This window comes from Columba livia, chromosome 3 (assembly GCF_036013475.1).
Source record: "Columba livia isolate bColLiv1 breed racing homer chromosome 3, bColLiv1.pat.W.v2, whole genome shotgun sequence".
Classification (NCBI taxonomy): Eukaryota; Metazoa; Chordata; class Aves; order Columbiformes; family Columbidae; genus Columba; species Columba livia.
This window is the reverse complement of record NC_088604.1, coordinates 63821042-63848332: the sequence shown is the minus strand read 5'-3', so window position 1 is coordinate 63848332 and position 27291 is coordinate 63821042. Positions and strand designations below refer to the sequence as shown.

The 27291-nt window shown below is 42.4% G+C and overlaps 1 protein-coding gene across 4 annotated transcripts in view; it reads right to left on the bottom strand.

The window, feature by feature from the left end:
* Positions 1-25022, bottom strand: part of EZR (ezrin) — a 38001-nt gene extending 12979 nt beyond the window's left edge. Inside the window, exons 1-5 of one of the 4 annotated variants that reach the window (XM_065057274.1) lie at positions 24646-25022; positions 23866-23953; positions 6263-6346; positions 1635-1730; positions 544-818 (exon numbers count right to left, since the gene is read on the bottom strand). In XM_065057274.1, the coding sequence (XP_064913346.1) occupies positions 544-818; positions 1635-1730; positions 6263-6346; positions 23866-23877 (467 nt within the window). In that variant the 5' untranslated portion in view covers positions 23878-23953; positions 24646-25022. Of the gene's footprint in view, positions 1-543; positions 819-1634; positions 1731-6262; positions 6347-23865; positions 23954-24077; positions 24393-24483; positions 24512-24645 lie in introns of those variants that run through there. The other 3 variants (XM_065057275.1, XM_065057272.1, XM_065057273.1) reach the window with 3 other exon arrangements.
* Between the last annotated feature and the right edge of the window lie 2269 nt (positions 25023-27291).

Below are 27291 nucleotides of genomic sequence, written 5' to 3'. Positions count from 1 at the left end.
CCAGAGGGTTAAATCAAGGCAAAAATTGGTGTCATTCCTGGAGTTAGAAACCCTGTAGTGTCATCAGAAGTGTAAACTGAAGCCATTTGTTTGATAACAGACACTTATCCTGTGTGGGGATGGACTACACAGCCTCAAGACATGCCACTAAGGATGCACAACCTAACCTCCTCCAGGGATGACACTTTCTTGACTGAATGCTGCTCTTATCTTCCTAAAAAGTAGACTGGTAACCATCAGTTACCAGCATGGCAGCAATGTTTAGAAAAAAGCTGAATTCAAAAGTACTCTTCCTCTCCCTCACCAATCCAAGCACAAAAACATACTCTAATATGACAGATAGAAATAAAGAACGAAAACACTCAAATGCATACAGTTCAACTAAATGGGAAAAAAAAAAAAATCATGCTTTCAATGAAACGCTTCATATTTAAGTAGAATGCAAATTCTTGACTTGTAAAAAACCCCAAAACCAAACAAAAAAAAAAAACAACATGAAAATCCCACCCCAAAATGGGAGAATGCATCAACCAACTCCTTCACCTTTGGGGGATCAGACGCTCTGAATTCAGATATCCAGGCTTGTGCACATCTTTGTTGTAATCTCCAAATTTGGCCTGCACAGCATAGGAGCCAAGAAGCACAGCTGTTTCAGGAGGACAGTAGATCTCATCGCTGAGGATCCCTTCCTTCACCTGCAGGAAGAAGAGCTTCTGCGTGATGTCCTGGATCAGCTCCTCAGCCACATCCTCTGGGAAGAACTTGGCGCGGAATTTGAACTGGAGGGGATTCTCCTTTCTGATTTCTTGAGCTGAAACCTGAGGACAGATGCGACAACACAAATTAGCATGGTTGCAAACAATAGAATATAATGCTGTTACACATTAAAAGGGATTTGGGCCATTTGCCTTAACAGGCAAGTGACCGGCAACTCATTGCTGGCATTCCTTAATTCTGGCTGCTACTGATATGAGAACACAGGGGAGATGAATTATGTTTTCCAGCTGTGTCAGTAAAATTCTGCTTGCACAGCAAACCTTGGTCACTGGAGAACGATTTACCACGCTGTATCAGACGGCAAACCCATCCAATATTGTACGTGTTCAACAGACAACAGCCCCTGACATTACACAGGGATGTTACTGATCGCCCCATCAAGAAAAACTGTTCATATCCTCAGAAGAATGGCAAGTCCACAAACAAGAACACAGAGGCACCTGCACTGTTACAATTGCCCAGCCTTGAAGTGACCCACCTTTCTGATTAGTGCAACAACTGATCCTGCACAAGCAGAGACTCAAACCATTACTAGCCAAGCTGTTCTTCCAAACACAGCAAGAACAGCTGCTTCGACCCAACAAAGCACCATATCAAGCTGCTGCTGTACATCTGACAAGTGCTATAAAGCTTCCTACAGTTCACACAGAAAAAAAGGGGCAAACTTCCACCATGCCACACCTCATCCAAGCAGTTCTCATGGAGGTGACAAAGTATTCTCTAAAAATAACCCTGGAGTTAAGAAAATTAACGAACAATCAAAAACACCTACAAGGTTTATAAAGTTGCAGCCAATAACACATCAGGAATCAGGGAAGCTTTAACCTTTGTTCAGCAGTTAGCCCAAAGTCTATTACCTTTTTATCAAGCTTCAGCCAAGTCTGGAATCCTTTGTTGTCCACATACTGAAGACCAAAGTACCACACTTCTCGTAAACCTATGGTTTTAACCACCTGCAACATAAAGGTCAGGAAAAAAAAACACTGTAGGTAACAGTTGACTTGAGCGCCAGGTCTCCTCTCAAGTCCCACATCACCAGCAGGTGCAGGTAACAGCATAAATGTACTCATCCAGCATATCTTAATTTCATATTGTAGACAAAGATATACAATTGTTGTAGTAGATGACAGCAATGGCATATTCTAAGCTACTTGTCCCACCCAGTTCCTAGAAGATGATTCTGGGAACCTGGAAAACTGGGAGAGACAAATGGGGCAAGCAACAGAGCATCAACTGCTCAGCTAGTACCCTGGCAGCAGGTGCAGCTTCTGCTTGCTTCTGTCTACTGGCCCTTCTTAAAACTGTGCTTGATTAAGCAGACAAGTTATTTCCCTCACCAAAGCTGCTGGTGAGAGTCTGTAATGCTGTTAGTAATAACTACAACTAGTAATGGCTCAAGTGCTGCTGCCTGTCAGTCACCAAAGATTATTTTGCCAAAGAAAGCAACTGAGGGATGTTTCACACAGCTGCTGCAGGAAGCTCCCTAGGGGATTCTGAGAATTAAACCAAGCTTCAAGTATTCTCAAGGGTATATTTTTTTCAAACTCATGCAGAGATAGTTTTTGAAGGACAAAATATATTAATCGCCCAACATTAGCACAGATTTAATTTTATTTCATGTCATATATTATAAATACTAACCACACAAAAGATCCAGAAACACCCTTGTTGACTGGATGGCACATTTACTAGTGAAAGTAGTCCTGTTTGGACACGTTCCTTTTCCCCTGCGGAAGAGATAGCCTAACAAGTTCCCAACCTCCTTCTCCTGACTGCTTGTTCTTACAGCCCAGCAGTTTGCTGCCAGCTCACCTACCTATAAAGTTGTGCTCTAGACAGAGCTGAGGTCTGAAGGGATCCACTACACACATATCCAGATCGCTTCCTTCACGTTATTTGCAGAGTAGCCCCTCAAAAAGTGATGTGGGCATCAGCACAAGGAGCCAAAACGAGTGGAAGGCTGGAGCTTTTTAAAACTACTTTGCAAGTTAGGAAAGCATGACAGAGTGGAGAAGGTGCAGTTACACAGGCTTCAACAGGTCTGAGATGTCAAACAAGGATCTGTTTCACCCTCCCCATTTATAGTATTGCTGCAGGCGCTCTGGCTGAAGAGCAAACTTGAGACAATTATTTTAGGATACTCAATTAGTTTTTGCTGTAATATCCCTTAGATTTTGTTCCTGGTGACCTAGAAGCCAGCAGTCTGTACCTGGAAGCCAGATCTTCCCAGGATTGGTAACGGAGAGAAGGAAAAATGCACCATCCTGATTAACGTGCTGAGCATTACTGTTTGTGTGGCATTGTTGAATAACAGGCAATCTGTAAAGTTTAGTGGTATAAGCAGACCCAGAAAATTGCATAGTAGTATGAAAAAATGTCACTAAGCAAATACAATTTTTAATGGTAAAGGAGTCAGTGCCTACTAGTTGAGGCACTGGGACAGCTTCATAGCTAGACACGGTCTGTCTTAAGTAGGCTATGTTGTATATATTCTACTTCAGCAGCATCATAAGTAACTAGTTATAACTAACTGGAGTTTATGTTAAGACAAAACAACCCAACAAACAAACAAAAAAAAACCCAAGCCCCACAAACTCTTTAAAAAAGAGCTGGGGTCTGCATGTACTTCAGCCTTTCCTTGACTAAAATTCTTTTTCCCTTCTCCCCCAAAGTGGCTTATTTCACCACAGAACAGCCAAGTTTTCTAACATCTAGACATATTTTTAGAGTGGTTAGAACAAGACTTTACTTAATGCAGCAGAAAAGCAGGGGTATGTTGAGTGTGATACTTCCTGTTGCACAAATAAGTGTTGCAACTTTGGTAAAATAGGGTTGCATACATCAAGTAGTTATCATGCCATCATCTCTGAAGGTCTCTTACAACAGAAAAAATACACTTCTCCTATAAATCAAGTCAGAAAGCTTGCAGAAGTCATGACCCCTCAAGTTTTTTTTCCCAAAACCTCAAGGCAAGGACAGAGAAAGTAATTAAGCTAAACTTCACAATCTGACTATTTGCATTTTAGTATGAAGAACAAAGACATGAATGTTTTAGCCTGCATTCTGGGAAATGGTTTGTGAACTCTGCACAGGTCTGGCTTGAGTGGAGCTGAACTCAGTATTCACAGGTTTCCACTGTTTTCCCCTTTCTATAAAAGGGAGTTATAATTCAACTTACACGCAGGATACACTTGAGCTATCAAAGCCTAAAGCACAAGGGCACTGCCAGAGAAGTTTTGATTGCTGAGAGCAGGCCAATAAATCATCTTGTGGTTTTTAAAAATAGCCTGTTTCTTCAACGCCCTTTTCCCCCCAGAGTGGTTTTGCAGTTCAAGTTCGGCCACTCCCCATACCTGCAAAAACCTGTTGACTTCATATGCCTAATCTGAGTGTAAACTCCATCCAAGATAAGGGTCTAGTAAAAGGCTTGCACAGCAGAAGTGAAGATGTCAGAGCAGCTGCAGCTGAGCAGAGTCTTCACCCTTCCTGGTTTTGCACTGCACACTTATATCTTAGGTTTCTCTTGATAAGCAGAAGTGCACTCCAACAAGGTATGAACTACAGAAAAGAATTTAGAATCACAGGTTTTAAACCCGAGTTGCAGGATATAAGGAGCAAACCTTCATGAGGTGATATTCAATCCCTACAGTGCAATAAGTGCTGCAACAAGCAGAGTCTTCAGAAGTCCAGAAATACCTGGACAACAAGCTAGAAGTATCTTGGATCTGAAACATCTTGTCTCTTTCCTCATTCTCAGGATTTTGTGCTTCTTGGGTGGAGGTCAAGAAACTAATTTCTTTTTTGCCAGAGACATGATCCTGACTCTAAACAGATGTAAACATCAGTGAATGTATGGGGGAAAACAAAAAGTCCTTATTGAATCCTTGTTGTAAGGAACATGGGATGTACTTAGATCAGTCAGTTTAAGGCACTGCTTTCAAAAACCTGGTTTTTAGTCATTCGGATTGCTGTACCCTCAGAGATGAAACCACTGTTCTCTGATTGGGGTTAACATGGAAGGGACTGGGGGACGAAATTACCCTGATGCGAGGGTGATCAGCAGTGAATGGAGGTTCAAACACCAAATGCAGGTTTCATACACACTTCACCAAATTTCCAGTCAATGAATACTTGATGTTTATCCCATATCAGTAATAATAAAAAGGAATTAAAGTTACATTTAACAATAAACACAGTTTGTAGTACTAAATTTTGTACTATGGAGTTATGCAATTATTATGATTTTGTCTCCTTTCACTACATCCAAGTTTGTCTGTTTGTTTTTTAAGTACTTCTGACTAGAAATGTGCATGATTGCCACAAAGCCTAGCAAGTTCTAGCTAACTCACTGAAATGAGAAATTATACCAAGAAAAACTTAGAAGGAATTAACATTGTTTAGCCAGTTCTGCTGACCTGAGTTAAAGCTCAACTGCCCTTTGCTATCAAGGCAAGCAAGGGACAGGGGAGAAATGCAAAGGAATTGCCATAACACTTCATAAACAGCTTAATACATGTAACTGAAGCCTGCACAGATCAGTTCTTAGTTTTCAGGGCTCCAGCAGGAATATCTAGAAGTTTTGGGTTGGTTTTGTGTGTTTTCTTTTTTGTGGGTTTTTTTTTTTTTCTTTGTTTGTTGCTTTTTGTTTTGTTTTAAATTCCAGAACACTAAGTTCATTTTTTCTACCGAAATCTAGGTCTTGTTTCAGTTTTATAAGAACAAACTACTCAAGAATAAAAATGTTTTACCAGTGGCCTTTGTTTATTTTAGTTGTCTTTACCTGACCTCTTCGTAGGTCCATCTCCAAACAGACCTGTATAGTCAATGCAGTAGCAGGAAGAATAACAGAAAGGAAGGAAAGTGTTGGCTACTCATGCCCTGGGAACGCCCAGAGGCAGGCTGGACAAGTCTCTACTCCATCCTGCTGCACGGGGGCTTCTTACAAGGCCTGTTGATGTAGTTGCTGCATGGATATCACAAACTTTTCTGTTTTTTTCAGTGGTCTGGCAAACTTAAAACACCTGTGGCAAGTGGCTACCTCCAACTCAGCTCCTGAATGAGCACAGCTATGCCTACACCTTCATCAGCCATCTGAGGATTTGATTCTACAGAATTTTATGCACACAGACAACTTTTCAACTTTAGAATTTAAGAAATAAATAAGAGCTAAGTTTTGTTTCAAAGCAAGAGGTGCATTTTTTGCACACTATCTATGTTGTCCAGACATTTTAGATCCTATACTATGCTTCATCACCCGGCACTGCTAGGAAGACAAGTTTCACTGGAACATAACATACCTGTGAGCATTTTTTGCTTATTTCTTTTATTATGATGGAATTTAAAGATCTTAGATTGAAGCAGGGCCCTTTGATTAGGAGGTGGAGAGAAGAAAGAAAGATAGGTTTGGAATTCAGTCTTAAGAAAACACTGTAGTCTGAAATATACTTCAAGTTTAAAAAAAAGCCCGTACCAACCCTCCACTGACCTGGTCAAACAGCTGTTTGCCTGTCGTGTTTGGCTGGATGGCAAACTCCAGCTCTGCATCCATGGTAACAACTCGAACATTGATCTAAGGAGAAAAACAAAAAGCATTGTTTAAAATGTACTCTAAGCTATTTCTTGGTCTTAACACAGTACTTTGTGTACAACACCGTCTCCACACTTTGATGCATTACCGGAACCACTATAATATACACACTTAAGCCCCAATTAGATTTGTGTTATCACAACAGCAAACTTAATTGGGGCACTGACTTTGCTGTCTTATCCAGATTGTTTTGTGGGGTTTCCTACTCAACACAGGATTGGATTGAGCTTCTGGTTAAACAAGAGGGCATTTTTCAGTTGACCATTTCCAGGCCTAAAATCCTGTGTAATAAAGGCTCCCATGAGTGCATGGCATAGCTGCCTGCAGGCCATCCCTTGGATTACGAACGACCCTAATGACTAAATTAAATTTAAGACTTATAATTTAACTGCCATTTATATTAGAGCTGGAATTAATCTGAGGTTTTAAAGGCAAAAGGTTGCAGATTATTCTCACAAAGCAATCAGCATTAACCCAATGAACGCTTGTTCTTCCACTCCTAAAATCTACTCAGTACGCAAAAACAGAGGTTATAGGCTGATATACCACAGGGCAAAAGTTCACTAAGACATTGCTGTTAGCGAAGAAACAACATAAGCAGATTTACTACAATAGCAGATGTAGACTGCAAGACAGAGGTTGCTATTTGTAGGCAAGAGTGTTTAATGACTAGAAAAAGTATATTTAGCAGGTTATGTGGAGACAAAATCAGTAACCAGGCTTGCAGGGAATAGCATAAGGATCATCAAAATGGCAAATCAAGAAAGGATTATCTCCCAACTGTTCCAACGACAAAAGACTATATTGCTTGCAAAATTATACTATGTCTCAAAATTAATAGAGAAAAAAACAAACCCCAAACCACAAAAACACCCTAACACCCTCCCCCCCCCCCAAAAAAACCCAAACAAAACACACACAGAAAACACCAACAAACCACACCACAAAACAACAAACCACAAACAAAACAAATTAAAACCAAACTGGGATAATTGTGTAGTATAGTTCAACTAACAAGTTAGATTTGTATTTTGGTATTTTAAAGGAAAAAGAAGAAAAAGTGGACATGTAAAGACAAGGACAGACAATAGGTAAACTACACACAGATAATTTCATGACATTTTCTGACATTTACTAGCATTTTATAAAGGCTACAGAAAGCCAGAGGTAACAGACCAGCAGAGCCTGCTAGAGCGGTGGTACTGGTGCCTAGCGCAGAAACACCCATTTGAAGAAACGAGAGGAAGGGGCAGAAGAGAAATAGAACTGGTGACTGCAAAACCTTGACACTGCAGCAGTTTCCAGCCACTTAATTACATGTATTTAAAGTCCAGGGTAAATGTCAGGTAAAACAATGTTACAGTTAACACAGAACTGTGAATAATACAAGTTGTCTCAGTGAGTTTCAGTCAAATATAAGAAATTTTTGCATTCCTTTTTTAAGGAAAGCATGAAGTGTCTCAGCCTCTATAGAGTTGTTTCTTCCTCCCACTTTTTCCCCAGATGACAGAGGACCCTCCTATAGAAAGATGACTGAAGGCAGTTTCCAAGTCAGGGAACCCCAGAACTGAACCAGAAAACACGACTGCTTAGATGCCCTGTCACTTTCAAGCTGCATTTCTAAAGCAGTGTCCTTTACGCTGTGATTTTTTTAAATTCCTCTAAAAGTAACAAAAAAGAACAAGCAAGAAAGGTTTTCTAAGAGCTCCCTTTCCCAGTTGTAGCATTTGGGTTTCATAAGGAAGCACAGAAGTATGCTTAAGGCTTTCTTCCTGTGCCTTCAGAACCAAAGGTTTCCCAAACAGTGTTTCCAGCATAGGGGAAATTCAGGAATTCTCAGGAACAGCAAGACTGCAATTTGAAGATGTGACCTTAAAAAGCTCCTGTTGCTTAATCCCTTCTCAACAATAAATCCCTAATCATATTCTAATCCTTTTCTACCCTCTTCAAGAAAGCATATGCTCATAATCCGCAGTTTCGTATTGTGCAAGTTATTTGTACTTCTGGCTGAAACAACACGGTGGGTATAAAATAAGTATCACTTTACAAGATAAAGAAGTTGGAAAGGATGTCCTTACCACTCCTTACCAGAAAATCTGCAGGATGTTGTCTGAGCACAGAATTCCAGTTAGCACCAGTACACTCATCTTTTATTTTATCTCCTTAGTGGTTATTTGCTAATAGAAAAAAAAAAGTAGGCTCTCTAGTCCAGGGGAATACCCTGTATTACTCCATCCCTGAAAGCCCTTCTGGATATAGTCCCCTTTCTAAAGGATCAGCTACAAAGATATTTAATACTATATCCATCTCCCTGCTACCTCTTTTAAGAATGATTTTAGTATTAAGACCAAAAAATGAAGTCATCTGCTTTCTACTTCAATCATTTAAAGCCATAAGCACATAGGAACATGACTGCTTGGTTATCCAAAATCTTTCAAGGACACTTGGGGCACGAGGTAAAGATTAAATTCTGTGTTCTCAGGGGGCTGAACAACCAGCAGGATAGAGAGCAATCCCCTGCTGTGCCCTCAGCCAAGCTGCTAGCCACATGGCAGGCAGAGCTAGAAGGGACAAGGCCTCTAGCAGGTGTCACTTCAATGAGTTGATGGCGGCCTGGAAAAATCCTTCAAGTCTCCTTCCTGACATATTCAGTCCTCTTGCTTCTCATCTCCAAACCTTAGCCTTGATTTCAAGAAGAACATCATGCTTTTAACAGTGTTTCTAAATGGATGTCCAGTGACGACTCCACACAAGCTTTTCGCCACAGAGAAGCTAGTAACGAAGCAGGCAAACAGAGCTTAACCCACTTGAAAACCTGGTTTAGACAGTGTGAAGAAATCTTTCTCTGTTAGATTGTCAGAAGATAAGTTTGGCATTCATCTCTGACCACGTGGAACTCCCCTTGGCGCCAAGACAATTAAATCAAAACCTAAGGTGCTAACCAACTCAATATATTGTTGGGGAGGAAAACAGGGAACAACTCAGATTAACTTCTATTGGCAACAAAAAAGAGCAAGACAGTTGAGACAACTTTCACAAGTGAAGTCCTGCTTAGCCTGCATAGGCAAGGCAGGTCATTTGTAAGATCCCTACCAAATCCTGGCCAAATCCAAAAAGGAAGCAGTTTTTAATTGTTTCAGAACACAAATGCTTGGAGTGGGGAGTAGAGCACACAGCTGTTATACAACAAATAAGTTTTTAAATACATATTACAGTCCAGGATTTTTGGCATGTTATGTGCAACTTCCTTCTCAATAGGCTGATGCCTTAACACTTCACAATTATACTTTCATGCCTGAGACTAAAGGACTTAATGACAAATAAGGCCTTAGGAGGTTTGCTTGTGTGTACAAAAACACTACAGAATGCATGGTTTTAATCTTCCTGTGTCTTAGGATGCATAAAATTGCTAACAAATTTGATCCAAAAGGGAAAAAAAGTGCTGTTGAAAAGGCAATGCCTTTCACATTAAAAGGAAAAAAAGCTCCATGAATCGTAAGAGACAAGAGAAACTTAAGACCTTACTATACTGAACAACTGAGCACTAATTCCACGACTGTTGGGGGTAGACTGTAACATGTCACCTACATTTCAAATTGCAACAAGACAGTGAAAGCAAAAATGAAAGATGGACCTGAAGAGAACTTCATAATATAGTTTAAATAATCATAACACTACAGAAAGGTCTTGTACTAGAACTTAAAGTAGTTAGAACGGGATCTTCCTTGCTTTAGCAGAGCCCTCAATTGATGCATTTAGTATTATTTTTTTGTTTAGACAACATCTCTTCTAATGTTAAGTCAGTAGATCAAACCATGAGACACTGCAGCCTTTTGGAGACCATGCACCATGCATCTAAATTGGAAAATTAAAGTGCCATTTGAAAAACATTCAGAAAATATTGTCTCTTAACGAGGCAACACATTGCCAAACAGCTCAATTTCTCTGTGTAAGATCCAAGACCTAGACAGGAACAAAATATGACTGCCTCTTCAATCCCTCCCTCTCATAAATGCAGTTTCCACGTGTGTTGGACACTGTGCATGCACAGGTAGTTTTTTCCCTAAAGTCTGACTCTCAAGCTACAGCCTGTTGGTCCAGAATCTGTCTCTTTTTGCAGACAACACAGCATCTTTGAAGTTGACCATCCACCTCCTGATATTTAACTGCTCCACTGTAAAACATCAGGTGGAAAAGAAAAAAGTTCACACAGACCTCACAGTAAGCCACCATGGATATTTTGCATGCTGATGCATGAAATCCAACACCCCTTAAGTTCACTTGCATAATAAAATACTTCAGTGAAACTATGAAATTGTGCAAGTCATCAAAAATACCACACAGTTTATTTCCAGTGAATCCATAAGATAAAGGGCAGTAAATACCAACTTTTATCCATATACACAGACAAACTAGTACTTAAATTTTTGCATGTCATTATGCAGCTCTAAATGCCTCAGACAATGCTCAGGAATGTTTTCTTCCTCTTTCCAAGGAGGGATAAAGACAAGAGCCTTTCAAATTGCAGGTTTACAAGCGCAAATGCTAGTAAAGTATCTTTCCAAGTGGTGGCAATTAGCCCTATGATAATGGAGAAGCCTAGATACGCATGCCTTCTTTCTTCAGTCACTGGATGTCTGGAAACCCCAGGCAAGCCGCTAGTACACGTAAGCAGATCAACCACATAGCACAGAACAAAAATGGGGTTTTGAAGTGCTGCACCTGCACAGCACATACTGTGAAAAACCGCGTGCAGGCCTGTCAGGGCTCCTAGCACATACTCAAACTGTATAGCACATGGATGTGCTTGTGCTGAAGGAATATAGAATCATAGCACAGTTTGGGTTGGAAAGGACCTTCCAAGGTCATCTAGTCCAACCCCCCTGCAATGAGCAGGGACATCTTCAACGAGATCAGGTAGCTGAGAGCCCCATCCAGCCTGGCCCGTAATGTCTCCAGAGATGGGGCATCTACCACCTCTCTGGGCAACCTGTGCCTGTGTTTCACCACCCCCATTGTAAAAAATTTCCTCCTCATGTCTAGCCTGAATCCACCCTTTTTTAGTTTAAAACCATTGCCCCTTGTCCTGTTGTAACAGGCCCTACCAAAAAGTCTGTCCCCATCTTTCTTATAGGCCCCTTTTAAGTACTGGGAGGCTGCAACAAGGTCTCCCCAGAGCCTTCTCTTCTACAGTTTGAAAAACTCCAATATGGCAGTTATAAACATTTTTTCTCCCATAGCTAGCACAGTCATTGTTTGAAGTTAGTTTGAGAACAAGAAGATAACACCCCAGCACAGAATTAATGTTTTCAATTGCTCTGGTGTGAGAGCCAAGGATGTTTTAAGTACTCTGTCCACAGGTGTGAGGTGGCTAGAAAGGGGGGCATAGATGGGCAGAGCTTGACTGACATCCAGACTGATCAATACGAGGATTTCATCCCACTAGCATCATGCTTCACATTTAAGGAGAGTTGGGATCTTCCAGCTTCCTCTTCTCTTCGCTCTCTTTTTATCACAGTCAGGATGGAGATCTGTTTGGGTGAGTCGTGATTGGGAGTTTCTTTAGTTTGGCCTTTTGCCATCCTGCCATTTTGCAGAGGCCTCTGGGCCTTTCTGCCTTTTTCTTTCTTCTCTCTGCAGGATGGGCTGTTCAGTGCAGACAGAGTTTGTGAGGAATTGCACTGAGTATCTTTTATATTCTATTTCTATTATATATATATATTTACTAGTAGTGTATTAGTATTTTGTTATTTTATTAAACTGTGTTTATCTCAATCCAAGTTTCTCCCTTCCCTTTTCATTCTCTCCCCTATTTGGGGGGTGAGGGAGAGTGAGCAAGCAGCTATCACGGTTATATTGCTAACTTGGATTAAACACGACAGCTAGTCATTTGGTTTAGTTTTAGGTAGTTCGGCAAGGAACGGGGAGTTGGACTCTACAATCCTTATGGGTCCCTTCTAACTTGAGATATTCTATGATTCAATGTCAAGAACACAGCACTTGCAGCCAGTTCTGTTTCTTCTCTGACAGAATAACCTGCCTGATGGATTAAATCTCATCTAGTAACATATCTGATGTGGTGCCATATGACATAGGCTAGGCATACAACAAATATGAGCCATGTGAAATTAAAATTGAATGACAAGCTGTGCACCTAAATTCTCCAAATGTCTCAAAGCAGGAGACAATGTCATGAGTTTCAAGTCAACAATCAGTTCCATTCACTGCTGCAGGATTGCCAAAGCAAATCTTCCAGTGGGGCTCAGCATCTTCCTCTTGCTGGAGCAACTGCAGGGACACGTATTCTTACTTGTTCATGGCAGGTCAAGGCCTTGAAAGGGGGATGTGTGTGGTGGGGTGGAAGGAGTAAGAAAATGCACTGAAATGTTCTCATGATCCCTGTAAGTCAGAGTGCACTTACAAGTCCACAAAGAGCACCCAGTCAAGAACTAAAAAACTGTTTAGGAGAACTGGAGTAGAACTCAAAGATCTTAGTAGGTCTGAGAAATAGTGACAGGTGTTACACTTGGAGTGGTGACAATGGACAAGAAGCAGATGAAGAGATTAACAAATTACAGGCTTGCAAACAATGGACTACAGCAGGACTGTAGACAAGGATGTGGTCTATTATAATCCCCAGAAAAACATAATGTTTCCTGGTGTGATGCTATTGCATAGAAGGGGAAAAAAAAAATAAAATCACATTCTTGAGTGTAGGTGTCAGCGGAAGCATTACAGGAGGTGACTGTTCTGTTCTGCTTGCCTGATGACTTGCCAGCTGGAATGCTGTCACCCAAATTTGAATGCTTCTTTTGGAAGGGAGCAAGTTAATCAAGGAAAGTGTACACTAATCTGGAGGTCAGGTGTTTTGGGGTTGGTACAGTTTTTGTTGTTTTGTTTTTGTTTCAAACTGGAGTTGATTTCTTAGCATGGTACTGATCACTTCCAAATGGAAGCCGTGTGAAACATGGAGGGTTTATAGAGAAGACAGCAACTTTTAAACCCACAATGAAGAAAACACTAAAAAGCCCTCTTATTTTGCAGGCTGGGTAACAGTAAAAGAAACAGTAATTGCTGGAGTGGTAAGATATTGGGATACTACATAACCACTTCCATGCAGCCTGGAGACAACATAGGTTCAAGTCGTAGACAGTGCTACATTTTTATGATTTAAGGGATCTTTAAGAAGCTAAAATGAGAAGGCAAATGACAAACCTACAATTTCTCTTCTGTGGGAAGGAGAATCTGACTTCTGTGACAGTGGGAAAGAGATGTACAGCACAACACTGAAGAAAGCCTTTCAGTACCAACCACATGTTCCTCCCCTGCTCCCATGCCAGAATCCTTTCTGCACTCCCTTCCCAACACCGAGCATTTCAGAAGGGGCAGTGGCAGGACAGCAAAGCAGTCCTGAGCATTGCCTTCCACACCACGGAGCACACAGTCTGCTGACATGGGAGAAAACAGCCTCATCAGTTCACAAAACATGAATAGGGGCCGGCCTTGCTGGCATCCACTTGGCTGACAAGGCAAGCCCGTTGCATTGATTTAACTGACTCAGTTTCTCAGCATACTGTCTTAAATCAGAGACCTGACTGTGAACTGAAGGATGTGTTCCATTTCAGATCTCATTGTGTTAAACACTGCTTCCTCATTGCAAATAAATGGGAGCATTAAGTCACGTTCCACTGGAATTCCTTCAAGTCTATGAAGCAGATGTAGGTCCTACTGCACTTGCAACAGGTAAAATTAGAGTTGAATAGGCAGGTCTTTGCTCCTTAAAACCTTCCTCACCTTCCCATGAGAGGGGTCAATTCCACTGAGGGTAAGTACAGTTGTATATAATAATCTAGAAAGCTAGTAGTTGCTTCAAAATTGTCCAGCATAGTTGTTAGCCTTAACTACTAGACAACTTCAATGCAACTGCTTGTACAACCATTTGTTTTTTGGTAGCAATCCTCAGTATTTTAGGAGCAACAGCTGTATCAACTGTACTTAACTGAAATTTCTTAAGTTTACTCTGGGCAACAGGAGCCCAAGTATTTGCTGCTCTCATGTAAGGTGACTAAGCTTAACAACTTACATGGAAGCTTTTCTGAAAAGAGAAGCAGTACTTTGAGGAGAAGCCAAGAATAATTTTGAAAAGAAATCTGAAAGCCAGATATGAAGCAGGGTGGGGGGAGGCTCATGTGGGCAGGAAAACCTTGAATACCCAGGTCTGAGGAGTCATCCAGAAATTCCAGTTTTACCAAAGCACGCTGAATTTTCAGAACAAACTTCCCCTTCCCAACAGCATACACAAAGACATCACAAGTAAGCCAACTTGTTGAGTTTGCTTTTGCAGCCAGGTCACTTGACTCTTCTTCATGAGATAGCACAAAACCTTCCTTCTAGTCAAACATGAAAATAATCCCAGGGCATAAATTCAAACATTTTCAGTTTATTTGTGCAGAAGAAGATGCCATACTAAATTACACTCCTATCTCAGTTCCCTTAACTGAAGGCTAATATATCTTCTGTCAGCATATAACTGCATCTGCGTGAAAAGCTGAGAAGCAGCCATGGCTGTAAATCAGTTCTTTATCTTTGGTCAAGCAATAATGCTTTGCGTGCCAGAAGACCATGAAGATTTCACGCAGGTGTGGCGAGTGCATGTGACCCTGCTTCTCTGACGGCACTGGCTCCCAAGTGACTAGACCTCGGCCAGACATCCAGTGCTCTCCACCCGTGGTCAGCTCTGTGCAGCTAGTGTTAATTGCTCAGTGAAACAGTAAAACCAAGCAAGCACTCTTCCCAGAGAAAAGTCTTTCTCCACCCACCAAAGTTTCACTCAACTCTTTCTTAACAAGCGAACTGCATCATTCTGCCTCGAGTTAGGAAAAAGTTGAAAAACTGAGATAAAAAGGCCTTTTAAAAATGTTAAAATCCAATTTTTAAGTCTAAAATTACCTAGAGACAGCCCTGTGTTCTGGCAAGACATAAAGCAATGCAGTTTAAGCCCGAAATGCCTCAGGATATTGCCCTTAAACAAAGCCCCATACACTTAGGGAGCCCAAATGTTTTTCATGCAAAACACTTGCTCTCACTTTCTCTGAGAGAGGTAGGAATGGTTTACTCTGAACACAGACAAGATTAGGAAGTACCAGGAGGGTTTATGGTGTTCTGTTGAAATACATTAACATTCACTTTAAAGACTCCCTGATGCTGTATAATACTCCATTAGCATTGCTGGAGTATCTGTGTACAAGCAGCAGTCTGTTCTTCAGAGAAGTAACACACAGCCAGTGACAGCAGGCTCAAGACAGCACGGGTGCTGGATGAGCCATTTGCCCTCAAAGGGTGTAGGGATGGATTTACAAACACAGACTGCAGCAACAACAGATCTTTTGTACCTATAATATAAGTACAGAGGGAAGCTACAGGACACTGGATCAAACTTCTTCATACACAGGCTGTTTTATCATGACAGCTGTTCGTCTAATTAAACACAATGAAGTTGCGAGACTAAGGCTTTACACGTGAAGTTTGAAGAAAGCCCCCAAACCAATCCTCAAATAAGCTTTATCTCAAGAAGTCACTCAGAGTCCACAATTAATCAGACAAATTTTTGTGGTATTCCATCAAAAACATCAGAATGGGGCCAAGTGCAGATAATAAAAATGTTTAAGACCTCAAGGTTTACTATATTTAAGAATCTTTTAAACAATTTAACATCTCCAATATTTATGTGAATTTGCTACATGAAGTGATATGATCTTTCTGCAATCCTCACAAGGGAAAACAAAAAAAATGAATTAGTATCTTATAGTCTTGATCTAGAACACAATCACCATTTCCAACCTCTGCTTGGCTTTTTCATTCTGAAACAGGCACACAACAATTATGCAGAGGCTGAAACTTTGTAGTACCAAGGTACAACAAACAGGGTCAGGGTCTGAAGGCATGAATAAACAAAATAAAAGATATAATAGCCTCAGAGCTTCCCCTGAATCTATGCACCAATACTGGTTCCTTTTATTCCAAAGCTTATGCAGAGGCATAGCTTCTAGAGAGCAACTTGCATGGAAAACCCAGAGCCATTCCGAAGAGTTAAAAGTCTGACAGACACCCACCTAGAGACCAGGCAACAACACAGCCTGTCAGTGCAACACTGCTGGAAGAGCAGCACAGTATCCTGGAGCAGGACAGGCTATGTGAACAAAAGGAGACTCTATGACTTACTCTCTCACACGATTATGCCCTGAGAGTTTAAGGGGACCAAGAACCGAATGCTGGAGAAGTGTTCTCAACAACTCTAATTTTCCCAGATGGAGACATCACAGGATGCAAAGCACTATTTTCATGAGGTGCAAACTGGAAAAAAGCTCAAGGATGTTCAAAGGCATGGAATAATTTCCATGCAAGGATCAACTAAGCTAGTTAGGACTTCTCAGTTTGGAAGAAAACTAACTGAGGCTACAATGTAAGAGCATGTAAGTTACACGAAGAGCATGGACAAGGACCATGTGTTCATTGCTCTACCAACAGTGTAATTACAGGGCATCAACACTCTAAACAAGAAAAACGTTTTTCAAATAGTGCTCTAGCAAGGAGTGTTGTAGATAACTTTCCAAACAATATGAAGGTTATCTAGGACAGCCTCTGTTAAAGCATACTGTAGATGCTGGAGTTCACATGGTTTCAAGGGGAAACAGGACAAGTTCACAGAAATCCATTTAGTAACTCATTATATAGGAACTTTCAACCTCCAATACCTCAGCAGCTCTGAGGAATGCAACAGTGCATGTCTTTGAAATGCTCTTCCTCAGGCATCAGCTTTTGGCCAACATCAGAGCTATACACTTAGGCTACAGGGGCTTTCTGCCTGACCCAGCAAGGCCAGCCCTGTTCTTACAGAAGTCAAAGCACAGACGGAACATGAACTCCATTTACTTAAGGAGAAATGGCAGTGTAACAACTCACACAAGCCCCAGTAATTATGTACGTTCTTTCTGTGTTCTATATATGATTCCATTAGTCAAAGAGGGATTTACTGATTTAATACCCCACCCTTCTGTTTTACCTGTTCCGCAATCAGGCTTTTCCATTTTACCTCATGGACTTCACTGGAATGTACCATGGGGCATTCATGAAATTTATGAGTGGGACTATGTGAGGTGACCACCTCTGATAGCTTGATAACCTGATCTACGTCCAACACAGTACAATGCTTACGCTTCCCAACAAAGTACTTCAAACAGTATGCAACAGGTACTATTTGCTCCTAGATAAAGGTAGGTCATTGCAAGTCCTGGAATGTCACCTAAGCACGACGAGATTGCTCTTGAGAAGTTATAGATGATACAGAAAAAATGATTGTGAGGGGGCAAAATACCTCTTCCAGAGCCCTAAAACAGCCTGTGGGCTTCCGAGATGAAACTCTTCACAGGCCCTTCAGTATAGAAGTGTGATGGCAAACAAATAAGCACCAGTGATTCCAAAAGTGTGCCCAGAGCACAGAGGGGGCAGAAAAAGTAACTTTCAGAAGTTTGACTGCATGGCTGTATTAGTTTTTAAAAGGGGAAAACTATTCTCTCCACACAAAGATCATCGAATATCAATTATGCAAATCCACCCACCAATTCACACCATATACTTTGTGCACCATGAACATTCTATAATCGCTTATCTCTTACAAAGACAGCAAGTCAAGCAAGCTAAGCTTTCACAATTACATTGTATTCAGCTAAATGTTAAAGAATAACTTCAGCTCCCACAAATAACTCTGAAGCCCAGATCTTACAGTACAGACTTAGAAGTCCTCTGCACAGGTTAACTTCAGGCACCCCAATACAAATGTGAGATTCTTTATAACCTCTACAGCTTCAGGTAGCAGGCAGCTCACACACCTGCTCTGTGCACCTGCAGAACAATGGTCTCTTGGTATAATGGAGGAGCTGTAGACCCATTTCATTAGCCTGCTCAAGATTCATCAACTGAGTGTCCATCCACTCGCATCCCCAGAGGAGCCTTTCTCACACACATTCCAGGCTGAGGTTAGAACCACCACAGCAAACAAGGACATTTTAATGCAAAAATTAAGAGGAAGAGACCATGATAGCAATGCCTTTGAGTTGTACACAACAAAAATAAAGTGGGAGGGAGAAGCAAGTGCACAATAACCCTCTCTCAAACGGGAATTCCCTACTCCCTTCTTGAAGCTAGCAGAAGGCTACAGACCTTGTGTTGGGGTGCCAGGACAGGAAGTAGCCAAATACAAGTCCTTGGTCATCAAGCAACAATTTATCTCGCTTACTCAATTACAAGATGAGAATCCTGCATTTTAACTCTTAGACTCAGGATTTTTATTTTAATTGGTGGCTGATATTACCAGGTGCTCATCAGTCCCAGCTGAGCACACGACTGCTACTCATGCTCTCTCAAAGATGACAAGAGATGCAGAGAAAGCAGGCAACTACTTCCCCACTACACAGTAGGAACTAGAAAGAGAAACAAAATCTGGACCTGAATAGATGAGCACCATGGAGACAATAAGGTTAGCTGTTACACTGAGCTACACCGTGTTTCCAGCCTCACATAACAAGAATTTTCTCCTTTTTCCAGGGGAAAGGTTCCCATACGCTGCTCAGTAAAAGCCAGAGACTTTGGTTGTTCCTGCAAAGAGCTGTACTTCTCCACTCAGACTAAATGTTACCTAATGCTGAAACCAGGCTTCAAAGCAAGCACACAACACAGCTAAAATACATTACTTAACACAGTCTGCAGCGTGGTTCAGTGATCTTAGGCAGCATTGCCTTCCTTCAAGGTCAAATGAGCGATTATGGGATTTACAGTGTGCATAATGCTCTTCAGACACTCTGTGCCAAACAAGAACGACTCTGATGCGGGAATCTTCAGTGGTCATCAAGTCTTATTCTCAGAAAGTCCTGACATACCACAGCTTTTTTTTTTTGTGGACAGAAGAAGACGTTCCATGTGGGCGGAAGGAGGGAGAAGAACAGGAAGGCTTATCTCCCCCACTCTGCCCTTTAAGAAGGCTAAGAAATTATTTAAGTAGTGACTAACATAACAGTTAACACCCTTGATTTCTCTGCAGCAGTTAATGTCCCAAAGCACACAGTGCCCTCAGAAATGCTTACTCAGCTCATGCAGTAATTCAGGTTTTTGGCAGAACCCTGAGCTCATTCTCTTAAAACGTTAGTCATCTATGAACTACTCCCTAAATTCACTATTAATAGAATCCTCCACCTTCCTTTTGCAGCTATGAGTGGGAGCTATCACATTTGGCAAATGGAAGCTCCCTTACATTTCCATTTTGCACCAAAGTATACACCTCCTGGTATCAAGTAAGTACACCATATTATCTGATGTAATGTAATTGGTACTTACAAGGAAAGAATTAAGATTTTATTCCTGACCAAATCTATAGCTATTCATAAGTTAAGAGTATTTTAATTAATTATGAGCACTTCAGGATATGAAAAAATATTTTTCAGTCCAGTTAGAGCAATCTGCTGTGAAGAACCCAGAGATATAACTGCTATGTGTAGTTAAAAGATAACCAGTCAATAATCAATTGGGAGAATCTGGGAACAATTAGTATTATTTTTATTTAGAAAAAAATCCTGTCACTACACTTGGTGTCTCTTTGGCATGGCTTATGATAAACTTGTTGAATTTTAATACCATAATCTGTTCACAGACAGCTAAGAGTTTTGCAGACGACTTGCATGCTGCCTTCAAGTTATTTTTCCAGAATTCATGTATATTAAACATCAAACAGGTATGGAGGACTTGTCTAACGACTTAATGCCTAGCACACACTAGCACATAATTAACAACACAGGGCTGGGAAAACCTTTTGAGTCATCCGTTCCAATTCCCTACTCCTACAGACACCAGCATCAAGTTGTATCCTTGTCAAATTTTATCTTAAGAGATGTTAGGTCTTGGAATAGTCTCCTAATAAAACCAACAGGGCGAAGGGTGGCAAGGGGGAAACCCCATCCACAAAAAAAGTCCACCATGCTTAATTGCTTTACTGTTTAAAAGTCTTCTAAACTACAAGTTCTGCTTAAAGCAGTTCTTCCTCCTCTTTTGCATTTAAGCCCCTTACATTTTTTTAGCAGGTGAAGAAAGAGGTGACTTTTAAAATTCTACCAGGCTAAGCTAGCCAAGCACCATCTTATCATGAGGTGGCTTTCTGCCTCTAGTTACCCCAAAACCCTTCTCTAAGTTCTGCTTTGAATTTGTGTCTTTTGGATACAGACACATGCAACCTATATGCAAGGAAAGGCTTCATTTCTTGTAAAGCTTTAAGTTCCCCCCCTGCCCCAAGAGGAAACAAACAAAAAATCCACCTTTGATAAAGTAACAGAGAATGCTGGTAGGTCAGATCAAATTAACAGGTCTACAGACCGGAGATCATGTTTCCTTCTTCTCCTGTAAGTAATGTTCATTAGCCAACAGCTGTGCTGCTCTAGCCACAATTTATTAGATTGGTTTGTTTTGCAAAAGGATATAATTCAGCTAAAACACCATCCATTCAATGAGTCAAACAGAAATGAACTAGGAACATGCGTTTAGGAAAAATGCAGAGAGCACACAGACACTCCAGTAATGAAAAGATGCAAGGCTGAGCAAATGAGTTTATTTAGTATTTCACTTGTTTTCAGATAGCACAGCAAGATTTGGACAAGATGACATCTCTTGCATTTCCTTACATAATAATTCATCACCTGTGAAGCCTAATGAACCACTGTACAGACAAGATGGAAATTATGTACCTGAACTGTTGATGAACTCTCAGCCATACCTTATGCACTGGGTACAGCAAGTTGGCTCACCTCAGAGAGATTTTGTTACTTTTTAACTGGCATTAAATTATAAATTAACACTTGCCTATATTAACAAATATATTTATTTCAGAATTATTTTCTGGACTGTTGCCAGAATTTATTTTAAGCAATGCAGACATGCATGTGATCAAACTAATTGTAAATAAATGCTGTCACAGAATTTGTGATACAATTGGCTTTCTAGCACTTCATTTTTATACTCAATTAAAATACGAAATCACTAATGTTCTAGTGTTAAAGGACTTCATATTTGTTCATTGTGAAATAATAAATCCAAAACACTATCTGTAAGCTTTGTGTGTGCTTGCATATTTTTGGTAAAACAAAAGCTTCATGTAAAGGTTTGACCTTAGAGGGCTTTGTGGGAGAGTAGGGGTGCTGCCAAAGTTTTGCTTTTGTTTACAGGTCAAGATAAGATGACAACTGATGATCAGTTTGTCAAACTTCACCCATAGAAGCATGAAGCCTGCCAGGCAATATCATATGTACTTATGCCAAGCAGACAAGACACATGCAAACAAGTGTATGTAATAAATATTTAGTACCCATGTCAAATACTCATCAGAAACCAAAACTGCCTCCCTGTGTGTCCCCAGAGTTTATGTTATCATTCCTCATGCATGCCAAAGGCTGCTATGGCGTTCGTCCTGAGCACAGATCTACCTCTGAAGTGACAACACATCCTCCCCCCTGCTCCCCGCAAACTGACAGGAATCCTATTTAGCTGTATTAAGAACAAATGAGCTGGGTTGGGAAGGTTCCAAATCCTGCCTCAGTCTGAAGCAGCCAGACCAAACAGTGTGTTTTATTAGAATAACAGCTGCAAAATTCCTCTTTTCCATTTACAGTAAGGTGGCAGTTAGCCCTACTGAACAACAGATTAAAAAGAAGTGCTGCTGTTGTACAAACTATCAACACAGAGTCTCGTCCATAAATCCCAGCCAGCACATCACATCTCAGAAATCATGAGAGTGCAACTGTCCTTCCCCCTGGAAGGTGGTTTACACCATCTACCTTTGTTATTCACTGGCTAATCAGCCCAGAAACAAACGAAAATCACCATCTGTGAGGGATATACGAACATAGCCATGCAGGTAAAAGGATTAACATGACTTTTTTTTTTTTTTTTTTTTTTTTTTTTTTTTTTTTGGTGGGAGAGATTAAAGAGTTTTTCCACACCTATCCACAGCTTCCAGTACGACTTAGTCTTAAACCAGGATTTCAGATTATTCTGACCAGGATATTTCAAGAAAGCACTCTGCAATTAGCAAATGGTTAACAAGGCAGAGAGAGATTTTTCACACGCAACCTTTTATATCCATGCTTGGTAAACTGTGTATTTTCTCTCCCACCTACAGACAGGTCTCCTACTGATAAAATACACCCAGAGAGACCGAAGACTTCACAGTTCTTAAAAGGATTGAGTGTATTTTTGGTAGGTTTACAGAAATGCAACATAAAAAAAAAAAAGGCATGCTTAAGTTAAACTAACTTTAATGTTATGGTAGTAAAACATCAATTGCTTATTACCATAAAGATAAGCTTGTTTACTCCCCATTTCACAGGGTATAGCTAATACTCATGTAAGTCCTTTACTGCACTGCATTTAAAAAAAAAATATTGCCTCTATTGAAAATAGATAGCAACAATCTGTCCTGATTATGCTCTTCAGAGTTCAAAAGTGCATCTACTCCAATGACTGCTCAAAGCTTTACATTAGGCAGTTAGCTCCTCAAGGGAATTGTTGTTTCTAACTAGCAGAATAGTAGCAGATTTTAAAACCAAACAAGTGAAAAAATCCCACAGGAAAATGAGGGGAGGCACTGCCAAGAAGAAAAGGAGAGATGAAAAACAGCCAAGTTTGAAGATAGACAAGTTTGCTCAATTAAAAAAAAGAAGAAACAGGTTGTTTTTTTTTTTAATATATGACTGTTAAAGACTCCTGTGGGGAACTGCATGAAAAGTTCCTGGCGTTTAGTTTTTAGATCATGAAGCAAGGGAAAAAGTTTCTCCTGTGTTTACAGAGACATACAGGCTTCCTATAGATACATACACAGGCCATACAAATACCAAATGGAAGCCAATGCACTTTTGCCATCTCTCATAAGTGGGAGTGTCATAAAAATCTCTTTAGAGTTGCCCGGGAGGTCTGTCTGTATGTTTCCAGTATGGGAGTACTGGCAGGGGCAGCTGTAATGCACCGTTTGATCTCTCCCAGCACAGATCCGGGGGTGCGGAAGGCGAGGGGCACCCCCAGCCCGCCCGCGGCCCCGCTCCCACCGCCCGGCCCTTCCAGCTCCGGCGCAACACCCGAAGCAAACCCGCCGAGCCGCTCCAGCTATTCCTGCTGCTTGAAGTAGCCGCTTATTTGGTTCAGGAGCGTCTCCGTGAGCTAGGGGGTGCCCGCCGTTGCCTCCTCGTAGCGCGGAGAACTCCCGCCGTAAAGCCCCGTTCCAGTACACGGAGCTCGGGCTGTGACCACGGCGAGGACTCGGGCTCAGCCCCTCCATCGCGGAGGCGACAGGGCGCCGGGAAAAGCCCACGCCGCGGCACCGAGAGGTGCCCGCCCAGTCAGGCGGCCAGGCTCGGGCGAGCCCCAACACGGCCCCGCAGAGCGCTCTCCTCCCCCTGCGCCCCACTCACCGGCTTCGGCATTTTGAAGGCTGCTGGTGCTTCTCCTGCTCCCAAGACAAACGTTCATGCAGCGTCTGCCTCGCCTCAGCCGAGCGCCCTGTGAGGAGAAGGAGGAGGAGGAAGGAGCCGCTCCCGGCCACGGCGGCAGCACAGCCCACGAGTGCGGCGCGGGCCGCCCGGCGGCCGTTAAGTACGCAGGTGGAGCCGCGGCGGTGACTCACCGCCGCCGGCCATTACCCGCCGCTCCCCCCGGCGCTTTCCAAGCGCGGGACCGGCCTCGCCCAGCCGCCGGGCACCCCCGCTGGCCTTGCTTCGACGCCCCTAAGGCGCAGGGAGAACCCAGGTTCGGAGCCTCCAGCCGCCTCGAGCCCAAGTAGGGTGGGAGGCGGGCAGGGCTGCCCGCGAACCGTCGGGCAACAGGTGCCGGTGGGCGGGGGCGGCGGCGCACGCCGCCCCCGGTAACTCGCCGGGCACAGCCGAACAACGGCGCGGTTTCCTTGTGCCGCCTCTCCTCCGTGTCCCCCACCCGCGGCCCCCTGCGGGGAGACCCTCAGTCCGGGCGCCGAGCCCCGCCGCCCTGCCCACCGCAACATGGCCGCCGGGCGAGCCCCGCCGCCACGCCCGCACCTGCCGCCAGCCGGCTGCAGGGCTCCGCCCGGTGCGGCCCGGCGGGGACGGCGTTTCCCAAGCCGGCAGATGGGTCGGGGAAGATGTTCAGCTTAGGGGAAGGCGACGAGCCGGAGGGAGGGCTGCCGTGCGTGGGGCTCACCCAGTGCCCCTGCGAGTTACCGTTTCTTGTACTGGCTCTGGCGCTTCTTGCGTTTATCGCTGGTAACAGTCGGTGAGTTTCTTGAAGTCCAAAGGTGGACAAAACACAGGATTGCTTTGTGTATTAGAGCACATTTTCAGCAATGGCAGGAAGAGGGAAAAGTTTGGAAATCCGTCTAATTTCAAAAACTAGAAAGCAAGACACACTTCAGTTGGCCTTGATCTTTCAAGACCAAAAAAGATAATGCAAGTAGTCTAACAATTTCTAGGCATACAAAGACGACAAAGTCTGTGCCTCTGCCCCTTGTTCCTTCTCTCTCTTCATTCATGAACACACTCCTACAGACAGAGTACCCGTCAGCTCCGTAGGAGCTGCTGGCCTCCCACAGCAGCTCTGTGCTTGGCTGGTTGTAAGAGCACATTGTATTTACATAGTCATGGGCAACGGCCTGTAGGACGCAGCTCTTCCGCTGTGCCGGCAACGGCATGTGGTTGAGCTGTAAGAGTAAGGAAATCCTGCTGCCTGTACCCACGCTGCTGTCTGCAACAGCCCCGCTTCAGGCAGCATCTGACTGCTTGGTCAGAAAAGGCGTAGGATGGGAACAGGGAGGCAGAGAACAAGGCAAATAACAACCCACTAAATGGAAAACATATAGGGCAGGGGAGAGCCTGGGAAATATCAAGGGATGGTAACAAAAAGGCCAGCCCCAACAATACAGTTCCTGCACTGGAGAAGATCCAAATGGTGTCTTCCCTCCCAGAGTCCCCTAGGCAGCAACTGGTGGTGCTTCGTTAAAATAAAAGAATCGCTACTGTGTCTGGTCTGTGAGAGAAAGGAGAGGGCAGCCAAATCGGAGGCTGAGAGAATTCACGGTTATATTCCCTTCCTGTTGCATAATCCTTGGGGATTAGAGGAGGCTTTACCATAAAAATTGAGCCATGGGGGCGGCAGCTTTCAACAGCAGGTGAGAAGAAATAGTCTAAGCAGAACAGCTTCCAAGAGAAGGGTCATGGGGTCAAATATATTTGGGAAAAATATATGTCCTCCCTTTTCAGATGAAACAATTCCACTGAGATTTACTTGCATCAGGTTAATTTACCAAAAATACAATTTGTGAGGAGAGTTTCTATGCTCTTCTGTAAACAATAGGTTTATGCTGGATTTCATGCCTTATTCAGTGGGATGGACCAGATGGGATTATCACAGTGTTTTGGGTGGGCTCCCAAGCACAAGGCACAACTGTTCCAAGTAAGGAGCGCTTTAAGAACTCAGGTTTTGCAGCTCTTACTCAAAACCCTAAGTTGTATTCATGGATTTTTTGGGGGAGTAGAAAAGGATAGAGATGAGATATTTTAATTTCTTAGTCTTAAAATCCAGATTTTGGCTGTGATTGAAGAAAGAAAAGCCAAAACAAGTGTGTGTATCTGCATACCCTAGAAACAGGGTATTGCACAGATCTAATGGGAAGCCCATTTCTATCCTGGGGGATTTCAGTTTCCTAAATCCTTTCTTGTCCATAGCTCAGCATGGGCTCAGACATCATAATGATTTTTCTTGCACTTACCGTGGCTTCCTAACCACACAGACCTAGAGGCAAGAGGAATTTAGGTGACTAATAATTGTGGCAACATAGAATCTTTAGGTTCCTGTTTGCCACAGAACAAAACCTTTTGCCATTCTCCCACAATCACCTGCAATACATGGGGAAAGGTAGATACCTCCATTGGTATCCATAACTACCAGCTTACACAACACCTCTCCACCCAAAACCAACCGCCATGAACACACTGAGCTTACACAGGAAGAATTGTCTTCTGCGGAAGGAACCAGAAGAACTACCAGCTTGGAGTATGTGTTAGAGACCCTTCATCTCCTTCTTGGGCTTTCACCTTCTGCTAGGTGTGTTTTCAAACCCTTTTGCCTGCAGAGCACAGTGCCTTATTAAATGCTGGGTTAGGTGGGGCAGCAGGTGTCTTCGTGACAGTACAAAACTCTCTTCTATAGCTGGGTTCCTGTGCCACTTAGTGTTTCTCCTCAGCTTCCCCCTATAAGGATGGGAAGGTATATAATGCCAGCCCCTTCTTCACTTCTATACTGAACCCTACTCATCCATTGCAGATGCAGTACAACCAGGCTAGCTCCCCTCTCCTCCAGAGCGGGGATGAAAGCCATCAGGTTTTCCTGAGAGTGTCCCGAATTTTGGAACATTGGCACCATATGTAATACTGATAAGCACCGTCTAAGAATGCTTAAAGACCGAATCCCCTTTGGCATCTGGGCGAGGGAATATTGGAGGAGATATGAAATGGGCACATAGCAATCAACCCTCATGAAGACAGTGTGGGGCAGAAATACAAATATATTAAAAAACAGCTACAAATGTAGAAGCTAGGGAAATTTTCACATGAAAAATCCGTGGAACTTGATTACTTCTAGATTTAGTCACTAGCTAAGAAAGAGAGAGCTTTTATAGCCACCCTAACTACGGCATTTTCAGTCAGACCTCACAATTGAGCATAAGACCCAAATCAAAATGAAGCCTTTAAGTTAGAGGATTAAGATATGCTCTGATCCAGCACTTATTCTTAATATGCTTTATAAAAAGGATAGCATTACTAACAATTTACAGGAATTACTAAGGCAGAGGAGGTGATGAAAGGATCTCA